The sequence below is a fragment of the Varanus komodoensis genome, unplaced genomic scaffold (genome assembly GCF_004798865.1).
Source record: "Varanus komodoensis strain SLA01 unplaced genomic scaffold, ASM479886v1 scaffold6_2, whole genome shotgun sequence".
NCBI lineage: Eukaryota > Metazoa > Chordata > Lepidosauria > Squamata > Varanidae > Varanus > Varanus komodoensis.
Genome location: NW_025336346.1, coordinates 15,646,657 through 15,667,338, shown reverse-complemented (window position 1 = coordinate 15,667,338; position 20,682 = coordinate 15,646,657). Strand labels below are relative to the sequence as shown.

Genomic DNA, 20,682 nt, shown 5'->3' with positions numbered 1-20,682 from the left:
AGAGGCATCTTCAGTGCAGATGTCAGGAATAGATGCTAACTAGATCTGGGGATCAACAGGTAGAGCATGCGGCTGCTTCACAATCCAGGTATCCCTGCATGACAGCAACTGCTTGCAATAATGACATTGCTCCACATTTTGGGACCAAGATTGTTTTAAAGGCTGTAGAGGAACATACTTATGTAGTGACTGACAGAGAACATCACAGCCTGCTGGTTTTATGGATGATGCTGTGTGTCTTTTGATGCAGTAGAGCATTCTGTATCTAGAGAGTCATAGCTCGGCCCTACGGTTGTTTAACTCTTCTCAATAACCTTTTCCACAGAAAAGAAATGGACAGCATTTCAGTCCTCATAGAAGCTTTTCTTAGGGCTCCATGCTCTTCAGCAACTGCATGAAGACACTAGGAAAGATAATCCCAACTGTCCATTTGGAATTAACCAACAGTATGTTTATGACATGCAGTGATGCCCATTGCACCTTACGAGGCCAGGACCCGCAGTTTTGCTATTTAAGAAATGATGGCAGCATTGGATAAGAAATAAATGGTAGTTGGGTTGAGAAAAAGAAGAGATAATGTTAGGTGATCTTCTTTAGTTAGTTATTCGATCTATATACTACCCCACTAGCCATAGCTCTCTGGGAGGCTTACAACATATTAAAATCCAGCAGTCTTGATGGCCCAGAAAGCATATAGTTTTCCAGTATTAGTGGGTTTAGCCTACAGTTTGCATAGCATCCTCGTTCAGAACTACTCTTAAGTGGCTTGCAGCAGCTACACTTCTTTCTGTTAGTTTATCAAAGCTAGTTTGCTTGGGAGATTATGGCATATCAGGAGCAAGGTAAATAAGTTCCCTGAATTCTGACCATATGATGGTCTAATATATTCCTTGCTTTATATGGAGCCACTTTCATTGTTGTAAGTCACGAAATCGTGTCCAACCCATCACGACCCCATGGACAACATTCCTCCAGGCCTTCTTGTCCTCCACCATCCCCTGGAATCCACTCAAGCTCACGCCGACTGCTTCAGTGACTCCATCTAGCCACCTCATCCTCTGCCGTCCCCTTCTTCTTTTGCCATCTAGTCTTCCCAGCATTAGGCTCTTCTTCAGGGAGTCCTTCCTTCTCATTAGGTGGCCAAAGTATTTGAATTTCATCTTCAGGATCTGGCCTTCTAAAGAGCAGTCAGGGTTGATTTCCTCTAGGACTGACCAGTTTGATCGCCATAGGGTTCCATTATTTAATACACAGTACAAAGTACAAAATTGTTACAGTACAGAACGTTGAATACCTGAGCCTTGCATCTCAAAAATATGACCAAAGAAATTGCCAAAAAACCTTGATACATGAGATTTTGAAACTTGCTTCCAAATATGTGCGAAATTCACGATAACAGCTACTGTGAAGAGAATGGTGGCATTTCCTGGCCTGATAGTTATCTGTATCGGGAAACAGATGCGCAAGGACTAAAAATGATGAGATAAAGTAGGAAATATGATCTTTTTAAAAAAAATCTTACAAGCTGAATCTTAAAGTGCCTAAACTAGCTCATCCATTGCTAATTGCACTTCTGTGCTCAATTACACAAGAAAGACGTTTTCATATATTATGCCTTGTATTAGATCCATGGTAAAATGAGTTAAATATTTTATGTGAGTCCTTGAGCCTGCCTTTGGGTAGCACAGTATCTTTATGCAGTAGTAGAAAACCATACACAAGGCCCAGACATTGAATGACAAATTTAAAATGCTGTCTGTGTTTCTTTGAGACTACTCCTGTCTTCTGCTGACTAATAAAACTAAAAAGGGTAAAGCCCTCTCTCACTCCCCTCCCCTCCTGCCAGCCCTGTACTGTCATGTATACCAGCTGTTGTTGGGTGCTATGTGGAAATGTGAAAAGAAACAACTGGAAGAAATTCCCTTTCTAGGTTCTGATGGAGGCCGTGCTGCAGTGGAGCCAGGGGACAGAGATGCAGCCTGAGCCCGTTTTGATTGGCAAGGACGCTGCTATCATCTGCTGCCCCACCTCAGAATCGCATGTTCCTTCTGAGCAGAACTGTAGTTCTCCCAGCATCTTTGGAGTGGTGGTGCAGGGGTGTTTGGTCTTGAATGGACCATGAAGGCACATTCACTTTACAAATCACCTGTTCCGGGGGAGATGAAAACAGCTAGAACTGGTTTGTTGTTATGAATCCACAAAGCTGCCTGAAGTTTGGGACTCTCTTTGGGGCATGGACATTAGGACTGTCGTGATGGGTGCCTGGACTTCAAATTTACCACCACACCCCTGACACACAAACTTCCATGCCCCAAAAGCTGTGGTAACTTTAAAATGCCACAGTATCCTTTTCTTTCTTTACAGAAACATACTTAGTTTCTGGAACTACAAGTAATGAATTGAAGCACACCGTTCTGCAAATTAATTTTTGCCCTCTTCCATCAGGGAGTACCTTATTTTGCTGCTGCTAAGCTTTAAAGTTGGAACAATGAAGCCCAGCCTAATCATTTCCCCAATTATCTTGGAGCAGCGCTGTATTCTGAATACTCCTGGAATGCAAATCTTGCTCACCCTGACTTAAAATTAAGCATGATTGATCTGTGCTGTTCCTAAATCAATTTTCATGAAGTGAAAAACACATAACATGATATAGTAAAATCTGAAGTTAGGTGGAGACAGTACTGTGAGTGGGAGGGCAAATGGGCTCTTTGTAATTAACCTTGTAAAAAATGGAAACATTGGCAAAACCTGATCGTGTTAAAGAAATGGGTAAGTACCAGCCTCTACTATCCCCCACTTATTTGAGTTGTCTGCGTTCAGTGCGTGCATATTCTCATTTCTCTGCACTGGACTATTCTAAACATGCTGTGCACATTAGCAATGCTTAATTTCGTTAGATATATGCTTCACTTACTGAAGCCCAGGCACTTGCTTAGACCATAGAGTGGTCTGTTATCTTTTGTGAACTGCGCAAAGTGTTCCACCTATTGGGTGGTACAGGAATAAATGAAATCAGAATGAAATAATGTTGAGGCTGATCATGGCCTTGCCAGTATTCTGTCCTTCAGTACAACCTCATCAAAGAGATTGTGTTTTGTAGATGGTCTCCATCTTGCACTGCAGGCTGTGGCTTCAGCCTGCAGTGCAATCTCATGCACGGTTCCTCAGAGCTAACTTAGGCAGTGTTCAGTATGGCTTTCTGCAGGCCAGCGTGCATCTAATGATCCTGTATTCATGTCCCACCATGTGTAGGTTGCCTGACACTCAGTAGCAAATAGACAATTCAGGTATGGAAACATCCATACAATTCAACCTAGGAAAAATCCACCATGGTTGCAAGCCTTGTCATGCATCCATGGTGCCTGATGTTATTTACTTCTTTTGCTCCAGGAACTACAATTAAAAGGGTTCTCCAAGTATTCTGATTTTTTTTTTCCAGACAGGAAGCACTGCTTGCTGCCATCAGTGAAAAAGATGCAAACATTGCCTTGCTTGAACTGTCTGCTTCAAAGAAAAAGAAAACACAAGAAGAAGTGATGGCATTGAAAAGAGAAAAAGACAGATTAGTCCATCAGTTGAAACAACAGGTTGGAAAACTCTCTTCCCCTTCTTACTATTGTTTCTGGGGACATAAGATTATTCTCCCTGTCTTTTTTAACCTTTAAACTAAGTCTTTAAACCAAGCTTACCTTGTGACAGTCGGAGGAAAAGGTAGGATAAAAAATACCTGTGGTCTTATTACAATTTCATTGGTGTTGAGTATTTAGTTGCATGTTGATTCAGCTTGTCCAATATATTTTGCAGTACAATCTGTTCTCCTTTTCCTATCATGCCTCTCACTTTACTGATTACATCACATCAGACAGCACCATCCTAGATGTGTTCCTTCTGTAAAATCCTACTAACCTTCATGTGTATCTCCTGTTTGCATATTGGTGTTTTATAGCTGTTCTTCAGCTTTCTGCAAGGTTATCTGGAGGTCAGAAACATAGTGCAGTAAGTTGCTTTAGTTCTGCTCTACAGATTGCACAAGAGTTAGGTAGTATCTCTAGATCTTGTTGGAGAAGTAACTGCAGAATATGGTCTACAATGCTGAATGGTATAGTGGCTTCACTGTTTTACTGGCCCAGAGAGATCCAAGTTCAAATCACCACTCACCCATGAAGCTTCACTGAGTGACCGTGGAGCAGCCGCCCTCTCTTAACCTTATTTACCTACAGGGTTGCTGTGAGGCTAAAATGGGCAGGTATGGCTCTTGGGGGCATACCTGGAGCTCCTTAGTGGAAGGCTGGGATAATACTAGAGCAAATACGCATTTATTGGAAATAAATGCGTATTAACTGGGAACGTATATATTTTAGTGATTGCTCAGTTAGCAAATGTACAATAATTATGTTTGCTAACCATGCATTAAGTACAGAAGAATGATCAGATAACCTAGATGTTAAAGCTGTGCTGTGGGTAATGCACATGTACTGTTATCCCCTTTCCTCTGGTAAAACACCTAAAAAATGTAGTTGAAAAGGATGCATTACTATGAATTGATAGCTTTTCTTAATGTTTTCCTTTGTGTGGCAGTATCCATTTTGGGTTTTGTTTACCTGTGAAGCTGGAAAACATCACCACACAGTCCCCCAACCCACTGCAAGTGACCAGTCTCTTCTTCAGAACTTAGCCATTCACAGATGAGCATGCCATGTGGACACTGTATTGGATGCCCCTTTGCTCCCAGTACTTCAATGTGATGATTCCGTTTCTTGGATCATGCATTGCACACTGCAGCTCTCTTTCCCTTAAAGCAACAGGATACAAAACTGCTGCTTCTCACCTGATCTCCCGGCTCTTCCAGTAGTTCTGACCTCATGCACCTAATCATTACAGCTTCTCCCAACAGGTCTATAGAAATAGGAAACAGCCCCAGAGCATGAACATATCTTCCCTTTGTGATGCTGACTTCATCACAGACAATGGTGCCAAGTACCTGGGTTCCAGACATGATGCACACATGCCTCAGGTCAGTCAGCTACGCAGGAGACATTTTCTCAAATGTCATAACGTCCAGTACCTCCATTAACACCTGCCTGCCCTTCCATTCCTGGGTTGTCTATAGCCACAGCTGAATGGGATGGACTCAAACAATGCCATCTTGATTTAAGGTTTAGGTAACAGCAGAAATATCCTGCTTGTATCAATTTCCCATGTCTACCGGGAGACAAGGATACACTTTAAGTCATTTTCCAACATTCCATCACGCTTTAGCACAAACAGGAAGTCCATCTCCAGATGCTTTGAACTTCAGCTTCTAGAAGCCCCTGTCAGTATGGCCAATGTTGAGGAATGCTAGCAGCTGGTCCAATATATCTCAGGTTCTACATTCTGCCCACCCCTGCTGTAGCATGACAAATAAGTGGAAGCCTGGATGGGACTTTCAAATAACGAGACAAGGTTTGGTCTCATGGTGAGTGTCACTGCTAAGAATCCCTCCCTTAAATGTTTCAGAGTGCACTCCCTCAGTTTCTTAACTATTCCCTTTTATTGGGAGAAGCTGCACTTGGAAACACAGTTGTACTGAAGGCAAAAAATGCTCTATACCTTATATATCAGATGGTCTGTCCTTCACTGGCAAGGGCACCATTGAGGAGTGGGTAGAATGTATCTCTATAACAAAGCACATTTGTACATTCCAAAATTTCTTGTTAACTGCCTAGAAGTGAACTTTAGATAGTCTGTCAAATAAGAAACCTTTGTTCAATGAGAAAGTCTCCCAGCTTTTACCACTACTATCTTGTATTTCAAAGCCTTCCCTTCTTTATGATTCCATTAACTTCTAGAAGTTTAATTTGCTGGGTATGTCCAGGGAAAGCATCCATACTTTAATCACCTTAGGATTCATATCAAAATAAACATGTATTTCTGTATTAAGGTCTTCTGCAGGCTTCCTTGTCACTTTCTAAACTTAAATGGCAATGAATTTCAAGTGTCTTTGGTGTGAAGTAGTGATCCTACTTTTTCTGAAAAAACAAAAAGGAAATATAAAGTTCCCAGAATTTGATGGCAAACAGTTGAAGATGTCCCTTTGGTAGTCTATATAAGAAACTTAGTCATGTTGTAGATGAACATATAATTTGTAAAGAAAAGAGTCTTCATGTCTATGCAAGACAAAATCCTCTGATTTTAATCAGTAATAAAAGTATGCTCTCAAAGCATTCTAATGTGAATGTATTTTTGATATATGGCTATTTTAGTTCAGGTAAGAACATTGGGTGTTGCATTCCCCTAAAGGTTTAGGATGGCGCAAAGGTTTGAATTCACAAAACAGTATGAACTCCTCTGGTTACAAGAGATAATTCACTGGGTTGTCGACTTCTTTGGTTGCTCCTATCTCATCCTGCGAATGTGTATATTGTCTATTCACATAGTTCAGATAGATTATGTCGTAATGTACCACTTTGTTGATGCCAAACATTTAATGTAAATGGATCTGAGAACATGTCCTTGAATGAAATTTTCAAGCACACTTCAAGCTCACATATCTGCACTATTTTCCACGATCCCCTGTCCCTATCTCAGTGCAGAAAAATGTTACCCAAGTCTCTCAGATCTTTTGACTAGGTTCCTAGTGCATCACAGGTTTCCCCTAGGGCTGCTGGAAAATTATTTGCCCCCACTATCTGCCCCCACTTCCCTGCCACTGCCGCCACTGCTGTTCTTGAAGGAACCACATCAGCCATAAAAGGCTGCTTCCTTAGAACCAGGCATGATGGGAGAAGATTGTTCATGCGACATGTAGGGCTTTCACCAGCTTGAGGTGAATTTAGCTCATGGAAGGATGTTTAATTTTTCTTTGGTAAAAGTCATTAGCCTCCTTTATTGTGTTTGGAGCACCATCTGGACCAAAGTATGCAATGCGTTTTGATTTTGCAAGGCTTTATTCAAAACAATCACTGATTTTCCAGTGTTTTGTGTGTGGCTGTCATTATACTTCCTAAGTATATGTCAGGCAAAGGAAGACAAAATAAAGGTAATGTGATGGGACACTTGTTCCAAGAATTATAGGGACAATTCAAGCCATTTCTAAAAAGAATTGTGTTCCAAATCATGTTTGCAAGATGCCTCCCAATTGCCTCTCTTTGGAGTTCATGTTTGATTACCATATTTTTCCATCTATAAGATGCCTCCATGTGTAGGATGCCCCCCCACTTTTCCTACCCATCTCCAGCAAGCAAGCTGCTGCCAAGCGCACGTGCTGCTTCGCCGCCACCCCCCCGCAGCACCTCGCTGCCCCCCGCCCACGCACGCTGCTTTGTGGCCCCCCTTCCCACACGTACTGCCTCACCGCCCCCCCCCATGTGCGCACGCAATCGTGCCAGCACCACCCCCCAGTATGGCCGTGGTTCTCCTCTTGGCCCCCTGTGCATAAGACACACCTCCATTTTTAAATAAATGTTTTAAAGAAAAGGTAGTGTCTTATACATGGAAAAATACGGTAGTTGTGTAGTGTAAAAAGTTGCATTGCAATTATTACATTTATAATAATGTTACATTGTATGCCTCATCAGACAAAGAGTTTTTAACTTTATTCCTTGTTTTACACGTACTTCTAGGCTGTCTTTATGTCTGGAACAATCCTAAGATGGTGTACAAGATAAAGGAAAAATACAAAACAATGGAATTCAGTAGAAACCATGATTCTAAATAAAATCAGTAGTCCAAAAGCTAAGAAAAGGCCACTGTAAGCAGGTTGGTCCTCAGAACTTTTCTGAAGACCTTCAAAGAAGGGGCCTGACAAGCCCTCAATGGTAGTCCATTCCAGAACTGCCAGGCCAAAAGGGGGCAAAGGCCCCTCTGCCTTGTACTCACCCGCCTGAGTGTATGGTTGGTAAGTGAGACAGCCCTCACTTGATCATTGCAGCTGCAAGATGGCTGGTCTAAGTGAAAGCAGGCCTTCAGGTAACTTGGGACTGCACTGTCCAAGGCTTTAAAGTGTAAAAACTCAATAAGGCACTAGCAGCCAGGGCAGTTGGCACAATGTGGAGATGATCATACAGATCAGGACCCATCTATAGCTGAACAGTTGTGTTCTGCACCAGTTTCCAATTCAGGCATAGCCCATATAGAGTGCATTGTAGCACCTGTACAGCATGGCTAACTGAGCCGAGCGCTGCCCTCTGCAAACAGAGTCGTAGCTGGCATGACAGCCTAGGCTGCTGTAAAGTACTCCTGGTCCCCATCAGCACCTGAGCTTCCGCAGTTCGTGCTAAGAACAGGAGCAACACCAAAATGCACTTCGTTCTTCTGGGGGAGTGAAACCCCATTTGAAACTGGGCATATTACTCTATCTGCCCAGAGGGCTTTGGATACTGGGCAATTAGCCATGTGGCTAATGAGACAGTTTATCAATCAGATAAATAAATAAAATAGAAACAAAGTTCATTATCATAATCATTATCCAGATTGATTGATTCCCCTTGCTCTAGTACCCCCATCTTGTCTGGATTAAGTTTTGCCTTTCCCATCCAAACCCACTTCCAGGCGATGGTTCAAGAGTTCACTTTCTCAGTATATCCACATAAACAGGTTGGATGCCACATCACATGGAATTAAAGTTCCTATAATAACCAAATATGTGAATGAGTTTGAGTAATATTGCTTGATTTTCACCTTTCCCTAACTGGCTAATTGAGATGAGTATTAAAGAAGAATACCGTGTCTTCATTTGGAGGAATTTTGAGGCAGCCTTATACCCCCTTACATAAGAGAAATTGCACCACTAATCTCTATGAGACTTACACCTTAGTGCAAGTCTTACACTTACACTTAGTGTAAGTCTAAGTGTATAGGATTGCACTGCAAACCACACTGACAAGACATAATTAGGAAAACTAGTCTTCTCAGTTCAGGAGGAGAATAGGAGGACAATTGTTTGTTCAATTATTCTGCCTTCAGTATTCTATCCTTATTCTTTTCTACTTAGAGATAGCATTCCTATTGTGATGGAAATAGCTGATCATAGGGAGAACACCTCAGGTACTAGCCATTCTATTATTAATTGAGACCATTATGGATCATTTGACATTCTGAAAATGGATGTTTAAAGAAAAACATATTTGTGCAGATGGACTGCCCAACATTTCAGCAAAAATAATGTCTTCAGGGGTTACTCATATATCCCTTGACTGTGATCCAGTGAGGTACTTCCAAGAGTTTGGCCATGCCAATTGCTATTTTTTCCTTGTTCCATTTGAATGTTAGCCCCATTTTCCCATGCCATATCCCAAGCTGCTTTTTAAAGTCCCCTTAGTTTCAAAAATACATTGCCACCTGGTGCATCGGGCTTCCGTTTACTATATAAGAACAGAAAACACTTCTTAAGCATGCAGACCATTTGCCCATTTTTCAGGTGAACCTGGTATGTGTATCAAACAGCTGGGCAGTTCTTGTTCAGATACGTATGAGTGCAACGATTAAAAAAAAAAGAAAGAAATTCTGTGCCGTGCTTTCTATGTATGACTAGAATAGTCTTCCCCAACCTGTTGCCTTCAACATGTATTCAGCTACAACTCCCATCACTCTAAGCCAACAAGTCCATGTTGGAAATGAAGGGGTTTGTCATGTAACAGACCTGCAGGACATCGGGCTGGCTACACTAGGACAGTGGTTTTCAACCTTTCCACAGCTGGGGACCACCAAAAACAGGAAAACCAGCTTGGAGTCCACCGAGGCAGAAGAAAAAGCACCATAAACATAATACAGTATTCTGTGTATTAGTTTCCTGACGGACGGACGGAGGGACAGACAGACAGACAGACAGACAGACAGACAGACAGAAAGAAAGAAAGAAAGAAAGAAAGAAAGAAAGAAAGAAAGAAAGAAAGAAGAGAGGGCGGGAGAGAGAAGAAATTCTCCAAAACTACCAGAAAGTGAGCAACAACAAAAGAACAAAATACCAAAATTAGAGCAGTATGGCTCGCAGCTGGCTCCCACTGAGCCATCTCTCCCCTCCCTGCCCCGCTCCCCATGGCACTGCCACATCCCCCATGAACTGATGCCAACTGAAGAAGAAGTGATGGAGCACAGCCAGCCCCTGTGCCATCTGCGATGAGTGGGGTGCAGCCCCCGCCATGGACTGGCAGGAAGTCTCCAGTGGATCAGGGCCGGTCCACGGACTGGTGGCTGAAAACCACTGCACTAAAATATTTACAGTAAATCTACTGTAGTCCTACCATAAGCAACCTTTCCCACTGATAATCTGCTTCTAAGGAAAGGATTCCTGATCCATTTTACTAAGTCAAAAGTAACGCTAAAAAGTAAGTCACAGAAATGATAGCTCTGGACAAATAGCTGTGCTTAACTCTATGGATATGCAAATACACCGTTGCTGAAGATCAATTTGTTTCTCCTCACTACCACATTATCTCCAAAGCAACCTACCATAGGCTTCATTGCTTGAGCTTTACTAGCAAAAAAACCCTGTGGATGTGTGAAGCTCAAAGTCAGCTTAAAGACCAACCTTTCTCAACCTGGTTCCCTCCTGAACTTACATTCCCATCAACCCTACCTGGCCAATGATCAGAGGAAATCTGTTGTAAAGGCAAGAGGCTCTTACAAGACAACATTGCTTTACACATTGCCTTCTCTATTATGCTTAACTTGTTTACATGATATGATATGGAATATTTTTTTAAAAAATACTCTTAAGTTTCAAGCAGCCAATATTATTAAACTTTATGGATTTACCCAATACAGCAAATTGCCTCATAGAGCTCTGTTATTATTGAATTAATGCCAAGTGCACCAAATGCATCAGAGAGCATAATGCATCACAGAATTATACTGAGGTTGACTTGCCAAAACTCAAATATATCCAGGTTTGCTTCAGACACAGATAGCGCTAAACATTCTAAACAATCTGATAGGCTCCTCAAGCTTTTTCCTTTAGGTAGAGCCCAGCTGCCTCCTAGCAATGTTTCCATGTGGCATTGCCAAGGAATGTTGCAGGTGAAGCTCTAGCTGCAGTGGCTGAGAACAAGCACTTTTAGAAGGCGAGGAAGCGAGGGCCAGTGGCCAGCATTCCTAGATTGGATCTTCACATGTGGAGAGCACTGTGCTCACACTGGAGTTTTATTTTCACTTTGTCATGCTGTCATTTCTGCTGTCAGATAGACAAGCCACTGGGCAGTTCAAGATGGGCCTTACCTGCTAAGCAGTGGCAACGACTGCATAGAAAAAGGAAGTCATGTTCTTGCCTTGTACCCATTGCCCTTCTCTCCTGGCCCTTCTTTGGTTCCTGACCTGGGCATGTTTCCATTGCTTCACATACATCAGGAGAAACTTAAAGGGAAGAACCTCCTTTTATCGGGGCCGGTGCAAGTTCTCCCACTCTCTCAGGTGGAAGGACATATCTCTGCCTCTACCAAGGGTTGGAGGAAGTACACTTTGCCACAACCACATCCCACATCTAGTCCAAGAGAGTGTGAGCCACTGTGCAGCTTCGACAGGGGTTGGGGGAGCGCGAGTTGCCATGTGTGACTGCCAGAAGGCAGTGGTGGTTTGGATGAACATGAGCAGCAGTGGAGGTGAGGCACATAAGCTGCATTGTGTGCTGCTGACAGGGAGGTCCGTGAGCTGCCCTGCCTGCCTGCCACCTCCGTCTCTCCGTCCGTCCTTCCTCCCACCCAGCACCACATTCTGAGGGCTCCCTATTTAGGGCGAGCCACTGGTGGTGAGGTGGCCCTGGAGTTTATCTGTGCCACAGTAGCACAGTCTGTCTCTTCCAGTGCTTTGCTCTGAAAGGTACTCTTCAGAGTGAGGCATTTCCCTGGTAAGCTGTGCAAGATGCTCTCTTCTTGTGGACTTTGGACAATAGGGGAGCAGTTGGTGTGGCTTTTCAGAGTGGCTACCTATCTGTGTTGCTCAGAGTGAAGCATTGGCTGGGCGGCAGTGGCAGAAACTGCTCCGGAAAGCAGCATTTGCTGCAGCGGGAGAATGACCAGGTAGGCATCATGGAGTACCCATCAACACTATGCATCACCTCCCTGATTTATTGAGTCCTTACTTTGAAGTAAAAAAGAGTGAGAAGTGATAAAAAGTGTTTAGGGAATCTTTAAACAATTGGAAACTAACTAATGAGCTCTCCAGACAAATGGCTTCAGGTTCTACCAATCATAAGACTTTGTGCAACCATTCTGCCTTTTGCTCCTTACTGGATTTTTGTAAAAAGAAAAAAAAACCACAGAATTAGCAGTCAGAAAACTTAGGAACTTACAAATAGGAGGTGATGCTCTCTGGACCACTCTTGAACCTTTGTGAAAGATGCAGGATGGCTGCTCAATAGAAGCATTGTCTGGGAGAACCCTCAGCCAGGCATTCTGCCTCTTAAGTTCTTCCTGACCTTTAGGATAGACGGGCATCTTTCTATTTCATTGGTCTTTATTTGGGTTTCTGTTTGCTTTCTTTTTTTCATCAGACATCAGAGAAGGTTGTGGGTTTGAAGGTAGATGAAAAAGGTGAAGTATACAAATGAAGAAGGGAAGCAAGTCATGTTTTCAATTTTGCATTTCATGCTGCAGATTTTATGAATGCTGCTATTGGAATTGTTTACAAATTGAGGAAAGCCACAGGGGAAATAGTACACTTGCTACTAGATCTTAAACATGTTTATTTGGAAGGAACCTTCTAGTGGATGTTATGTCCAGGAAAAGTAATCTTAGGCTATATTCTTAAATCTTCTCAGAATGGGCATAAAATCCTATTGAGCACAGTAAGTCTTACTTCCAAGTAAACATTCTTAGGATTGTGCTGTACAAGTTGTACTTTACTGGAATGAGGGGCCAAAATGGGATTTGTGCAAAATCTCTTTGATGATAATTATTCAGATCAAATTAGAGCCCTTAGGAAAAGGCCCTGTGTTTAGATATCCCTAGTTTCTGGATCCACATCTGGTGCAGCAAGCACTGGAATAACAGCATTTGCTAACATATCTTTAGTAGCCTTCATGGGGGAGGTCTGATAGACTTCGATGTGTTTGGAGGACAGTTTTAAAAATGACATATTTAAGACTCTTTAAATCTTGTACCTGTCAACTTTTAGTCTGTTCCTTTAACCAATGGAAAAATTTAATGAAGAAAGCAGAGTCCTAGCTTAGAGAATATGCCTAAAGAGAGCAGATTGAAAGGGGTCATAAATCATATATATTGTAGCTGTGCGTCAATAAAAGAGCTATTCTGAGATTTTGGAGACAAAGTCAAAATCTTTCTTGAGCCAGGGGCCCACTGAATAGGTGTGGTTAATGTTTTGTGGTTTCTGTGGCCAAAGCCATGTACTCAAGTGCCCATTTGCATGGAGGGGGACGTGAAACAGCAAAACTAAAGGGAGTACATATGCCAGAGTTTAGGTATATTTAGCATGGAAGTTACTGCTGTCATGTGAGAGATCTGCATGGCCATGATGACGGTTTTGTCATGTAGCAGATTTAGTTAAACTAAATTTTAATGCATGATAACAAGAAAGTGCACCTCCCTCTTTCATATCCTGCTTGTGGGATCAGTGGGATGGATGAACCATTGGTTTGATCCCATGTGGATGTTCTTACCTTCTTATACTGCTTGAGTCCAGGATCACCCAGTGAAGCTGAATGTTAGGTGATCTGGGACAGAGAAAAGGGTGTTCTCCTTTGTGGAATTTGCTACTTCAGGATGGAGTGGTGGTCACAAATTTGGTTGGTTCCATGGAGGATAAATGAGCAGTCCTGGGGTCTATATATAACCCCTGTGTCAAAAGCAGTGTGTCTCTAAATACCTGAAGAAGTTGGTGTTGCGCTCAAATCTTTCTGTAGACTTTCCTCAGACATCTGGTTGGCCACTATGGGAAAAGAATGTTTGACTAGGTGGATGTTTTTGGTCTCATCCATTTGGACACTGCTTAGATTTGTATGTGCTTATCAATGGTTAAGCAGCAGTAATTACCGTTTTGTGGCAGGCTGCAAGCACCTTTTTATGTGCACTCAGCCCTGCACTGAACAAGAGGTTGGACTTTATGGCCCTCTGGCCCCTTCCAACACTATTATTTTATGATTCCATGAAATCTATGCATCACACAAACATTTACACAACTTTTTATGTAACAAAAGCTATTGGAAAGCTGAGTGGCATGGGAGGATGATAGATTCCATATTGAAGAAACACAACTTTTCTGCTGTGAAAGAGAGACCCAGGGGCCCATTCTCATAAGAAGTGCATTGAATCCCACCACTTTCCGTTAAATAAGTTGCTTTGTTATTATATGCCACAACATAAATTCCCCTCCTAGCAGGTGATGCGGTGGTTTAAACTGCTGTGCTGCTGGACTGGTTGATTGAAAGGTTGCCAGTTCAAATCTGCACAACGGGGTGAGTTCCCATTGCCCCGTCCCAGCTCCTGCCAAGCTTGCAGTTTGAAAGCATGCAAATACAAGTAGATGAAAAGGTACCACTTTGGTGGGAAGGTAAACAGCTTTTCGTGCACTTCGGTGTTTAGTCATGCTGGCCACATGACCACGGAGACTGTCTGCGGACTAATGCTGGCTCCCTCGGCTAGGAAACAGAGATGAGCACCACCCCCTACAGTCAGGCATGACTGGACTTTAATGTCAAGGGGAAACCTTTACCTTTACCTTTTGAAGCATATTGCCTGATGTAGCTTGGTACAAACTGGAGATACTTAGGTATGATTGAGATATTTGCAATATGAGTAGCATTAGCAAAATTTTTGGAGAGATTTTTTGGAGAGAAAGAATAGATCAATAGATGTAAACCAAGTAGTTCATTAATGTTTGGAATTATAATTGTTTAGCAAACCTATGCCTTAGTTTTAAAGTTCATTATTTCTATGTTAGGTTTCTGTATGCTCCCATTAATGCTGTAATAAAACAACATCAGTGATTTGTCAGCAATTGACCATGCAATATTTCTAGCTCAAATTCCTTTTGAGAATTCAAAGATAAATATTGCTAATGAAATCTATACAATGATGTCATTCTCTTTGAAATACTTCGCCTAAAAGCCATAATTAAAAATTCTCAAAGGATTGTTAAAAGTAACTGATGCATTTCCCAATTGTCTTTTTCACTGTTGGGATGGTCAGCCAAAAATGTAAATGGAATTGGCCAAAACCTGCTTGCGAGCATTTTACCCTAGACATATTCCAGCCACTTCAGGACCACAGGTGTCTGTAATATATCAGCCAGAGACAAAGCTAATGTTTGGCAATCTTTGCTAGCTCATTAGTTCACTACTTCATAAATGTATTAGGTATCAATATAGTGATGTTGAAACCTTATAACAGTGAAGGTTTATATAAATTAGCAGAGATCTAGCAATCTTTCCTTTGTCAAGTATTTGTCTGAAGTTCGTTTTCACCAAACTTATCCAAGAATCTTGTCTAGAAGTGTCATGTATGTTTTCCACAAGGAACAGAATGGCTACAGTACCATTGATTAAAGTAACTGAAATCTGAGAAAAATTATCATGTAAACATCAGGAAATGTTGTCTTTTGGGATTCATTTGTAATTCAGTCGTGCTGTGTGCATTTTAATAGAGCAATCATTAATAAGGAAAATGGGAACAAATAACTGAACACTTGAGACTAGCCAAAATAGAATAATGAATATAAAAATTTAGAAATGATGGATTTTACAACTTCTTTGTACATCTGAATCATTTTATTACTTTAGGGAAAATTCACAATCCCTGCTCAACCAGGGAAGAGCAGCATTAGAATAATGGTCATAGAAAGAAAAGACGGCGTGGCTGGCAAATGTTCCCAGTAGATCTTTGCTAACTGGTTGCTACCCACCAACCACGTTTCTCAAGTTACTCAGTGATGACATTTGCCTGACATCTCCTAATGTTGGGAAGACATCAGCTAACATACTGCAATGACCGAATGACCCCCAGTGCGTGCACAAGTGAACTGTCAGACAGGTACCATCGTAACACTACCCTCAACTCGTGCTGCAACGGCTATGCGGCTGTGTCACTAGAGCCACGAAGTGCAGGACTCGCCACACACGAGGTTCAGGATCCCTGGCTGCACAAATGCAGGCACAACCCTACGGAGCTCTTTAGATGTCTGTCTTTTGCTACAGTTTTGAAGGTGAGGAAAGAGGAGGTGTGCGGGCCATTATCCCTTTGATTTCTGTAGAAGTGTGTTAGCATACACCATTTCATTGTCATTGTGTATAAATGTACACCACTGCAGGGGTGACAAATGTGCCTTTCTTCAACAAGGCACATTTTGCAACACTGACAGAAATAAGGAGTGGTCCCATGTCAGCCAGGCAGGTAACTTTAGGATAGGATCACTCTGTTAAATAGCTTCTCTCTCTCTCTCTTTCTCTCTATACTTTCTTATATTTTGCTTATGTGTCATCTTAATAAATAATGTTATATGGATATATTGCTGTGTTTTAGCTAATATGTTTAAATAATTTTAGCTAAAAGATAGCAATATATCCATGTAACTTCTTTGTAAACAGAATTTCCAGTAGGCTTGCAAGAAAACAGGTATTTCAGAGATTAAAGCTGAAACTTTATAACCTGTCTATCTGGACTGGCAGAGCTGATAATGTTACTGTCAGATGCTGACCAGGTTCCATTTTCCCATCTGAACCTGGTGCATTTTATACACTTTGACTGTTATTGGATGTTATTCCATGCAGAACATTTCCATGAAGTAGAACTCATGTTCCACTTCTGAATTTCTATTCCCACTCGAATTCATGGTATCTTGTTCCTTAGGACAGGGATGGGCAACTTGTGGTCCTGATGATTTGGCCTGCAGTTCCCTTCAGCCACAGCCAGTCCAGCCCATGATGAGGAATGTCATCATAAACGGTTGTGACTGTGTTACACGTTTACTTATGGTACAGTGCATTGGTTAGGGTTTAAAAGAACTCTACATATTGGTTTATATACTTGAAATCAACATGTATAGGAAAGGTGTCAAATGAAAAAGCATTGTAAATAGTGTCACGCTTAATAAAATCTCACAGGCATTTTATTTTTACAGTTACTTGGGCTGTATTTAAACCTGGTGTTGGATTGATATGGTCAGTTTTTCTTTTGATGAAGAATTAAACTGGCAGTCATGCATTATTTAAGGATATACTGGTCTTTTGTGTAAGATGTGGTAGGAAGAGGCCACATTTCCCAACATGGTACACTCCAGATATTTTGATACTAGACTGAATATTCCTGATCATTGCTTATACTGTCTGTGACTAAAGGGAGTGGGTCCAAAAGATCTGGAGGGAAAGGCTTAACCAGACATTTAGGTTGTCTAACTCTCATAGGAAACTTAATTCGATCAGAATGCATATTTTATAATTTTCCAGATATATATTATCTGATGTCTATCCTGCCAAAGTGATCATACTTGTATCCACTGCAAATCAAGTGGATACAAGTATTTAGCTTTTGCTGGATTGAGCTCTGTCAGTGCTTTGCCATGCTCAAAAAGCTTACATATCCCGATTTACACTAGTTTCGGTATCCATTTTGCTTTGGAACTATTTAAAATTCATGCTTCATGCCAATGATGAATCCACATAATTTTTACCTTGGAAAAGCACTTGACATCATGCATAACATGACTTTTCATGTAAAATGAAGTACAAAACTGGATTCTGTTTTGGCTTCTGGTCAGTGATATAGGGTTAATGAGCAAGACTGGCATATGTGTAACAGTAAATGGATGAAGGTGCTTCTGTACATTCCCCAGTAAGGTGGACTGTTCCTCTGTGCTACCTTGCATGCATAAAAACAAGAAGAAACTGGGTAGAAACGCTTGAATTCAGTTGTTTTCTTGACATCTTACTGCTTTCTAATGAGAATAGTTTTCTACATTGTGCAGTTAACATTTTCACTGAAGCTGTACTGGCCTGGAAGTAAGTCCCCTTGGTTTCAGCACGATTTAATTCCAAGGTAGGTATCTTTAGGATTGCGGCTCGATAGAAGTAGGCACAGGGGGAAATTAAAAGCATATTTTTACTACTTATATTTCAAGTCTAGAAAAAAAATAGGACCTATAGTGATACATTTTCCCTATTAAGTATCTTACCTGCTGTAATAGTTGCCTAACTATGTCTTCTTAAATAATTAATAGGGAAAATTATCTGTTTAATGAGTTATTTCCTGTCATAAAAACAAAGGGAAACTCGGCATCTTATATTGCCTGTACGCATTTAGGCCATGATCTGAAATGTCTCCAGGCGGCTCCTTTTTCAAAGTGTTAATTATGTATTTTAGCCCACTTCTTTGCGCTTTTGTTCTTACATCCTTCCATGTAATTACCATGGTTAGTATTTGGGACTGAAGCAAATACTTTCAGCATGAGCGTAGACTATATATTACGGACTTAGGATGCAGTATCTCCTGTGCACTGTGCCACAATTTTGATTTTCAGAGCTTGTACAGATTTAGGAAAGACAAGTTCCAAATGGACAGTAAACAGTAAAGGTTAGATGGATTATGTTCAAATGAACAACCCTTGATTCACAAAAGTCATGAAAGCTGAAATGTTGCCATAGTACTTCAGATAAGTGTCTCCTTGGCACTTGTAGCTGCAGTGTTTCTCAATCTGCCAAGTGTCTGATATTCCAGCTGGACTTTCTGAAAGAAGCATTACCCATCAGCACTCGAGAGAAGGAGCTCTATGTACTCTCAGTTTCTCTTACAATAAGCTAAGGCTGTTCAGTAATAGTGGATGGTGACAGATATCAGAATGGTTAGTAGCCATTATATGCCAATTTAATGTTTAAAACCACTGAAATAAATGTATTGCCCTTCTGCTACTGCTGAAATTAATCAGTCCAGAGTTTTGACAGGACAATTTCCAAAATGTCTGTCTAAAAATCTTTTCCAGCGATATAGAAAAAAATGTTTTTGTTACTTTCAGACCCACGAGAGCACTTGGATACAAGATGTTTTAAAAATGCGATCATTCAAGTTTCATTTGGCTCTTTGCTTAATTACATGTGTCCATTTCTGTCCTGTTCCGGTCTATTTTGACATTATTTTTTGTCTTTCATCTGGAGGAGATACTATAATTAAACTCATTTTTATGCCCTTTCCAGCAGCTAGTAATTCCAGACTTATTGTATTTATTGCACAGCATCTTTCCTTCATGATTCTTTGGGTATCTTCTTCTTAATGCTATAGCAAAACCTTTCCTAGCTGGTATCATCCAGATGTTTTCGACTTCAACATCCAGCAATTTGACCATGCTAGCTGCTGGGAGTTGAAGTCCAAAACATCTGGAGGACACAAGACACCCTCCCCCACCGCCTTTCAAATGTGATGTGAATATAAGCAAATCAAAAGTAGTTAGGTCTTTTCTAATTATCTGAGGTTGTTTTCCTGTGGTCTAAATAGTTCTATTAGCATGAGACTGAAATTCCCTTTCAGATCAAGAGCCTGAAGAACTAATGTTGGCTCATTAATAATATGGTAATATAACCTTGAAAAAATCAACAAATATTAGGAACTAATTATTCTTCTTAGTGTTTTTCTCAATATGAAATAGTATTATTTCACGAATGCTATCAGTTTGGAATTTCTGACCATATGGGAATAATTTCCTTAAATGAAGGCTCATTTACCTCATTTGGCTAAAATAAGTGCCTCTGGTGTCTTTCTCCTTTTGGAAGCATAGCTACAAGTGTCATTATGAATATTTTGTGTTCCTGTGGAATGCTTCATGTAAACAGCAGCAGGCTGGAGTTTTCATAACGTTGGATTCAGGTTTACAATGCAATCCGTTGCATGTTTCCTTGAACGCAAGTCACTTTGGGTTCACTGGGGTTCACTGCTTACTCTTAGGTGGGTTTCAGCCTAACAGTGCAGTCCCATGTATGCCTAAATACCTTCTACCAATTTCGGAGAGACTTAATGCCAGGTGCAAGGTGTATAGTTATAGTTCACAGCTGTGCTGACTGAGACAGCTGGGTATTGTAGGCCTTTTTCTGTCTAAACCTGTAGAAGATTGCATCGTGAGTTAGTTAACCTAGTGCCCATTGAAATCAATGAGAAAAGTTAATCATGACTTAATATACCCTTATTTCAATGGGAGTTAAGTGTAAATGATTTGTTGTTGTTAGCCGCAGTCGTGTCCGACCCATCACGACCCCATGGACAACATTCCTCCAGGCCTTCCTGTCCTCCACCATCCCCAAGAGTCCATCTAAGCTCACGCCGACTGCTTCAGTGACTCCATCTAGCCACCTCATCCTCTGCCATCCCCTTCTTTTGCCATCTACTGTTCCCAGCATTAGGGAGTCCTTCCTTCTCATTAGGTGGCCAAAGTATTTGGTTTCATCTTCAGTATCTGGCCTTCTAAAGAGCAGTCAGGGTTGATCTCCTCTAGGACTGACTGGTTTGATCTCCTTGCAGTCCGTGGGACTTGCAGGAGTCTCCTCCAGCACCACAATTCAAAGGCCTCAATCCTTCGGCGCTCAGCCTTCCTTATGGTCCAACTTTCATAGCCATACATTGCAACTGGGAAAACCATAGCCTTGACTATACATACTTTTGTTGGCAGGGTGATGTCTCTGCTTTTTAGTATGAGGTCTAGATTTGCCATAGCTTTCCTCCCCAGGAGCAAGCGTCTTTTAATTTCTTGGCTGCAGTCCCCGTCTGCGGTAATCTT

The 20,682-nt window shown here is 41.4% G+C and overlaps 1 protein-coding gene across 1 annotated transcript in view; it reads left to right on the top strand.

The window, feature by feature from the left end:
- Positions 1 to 20,682, top strand: part of ERC2 (ELKS/RAB6-interacting/CAST family member 2) — a 502,285-nt gene that overhangs the window by 440,647 nt on the left and 40,956 nt on the right. The window contains exon 18 of the mRNA XM_044451516.1: positions 3,440 to 3,587. Coding sequence (XP_044307451.1) covers positions 3,440 to 3,587 — 148 coding nt within the window. The remainder of the gene's footprint in view (positions 1 to 3,439; positions 3,588 to 20,682) is intronic.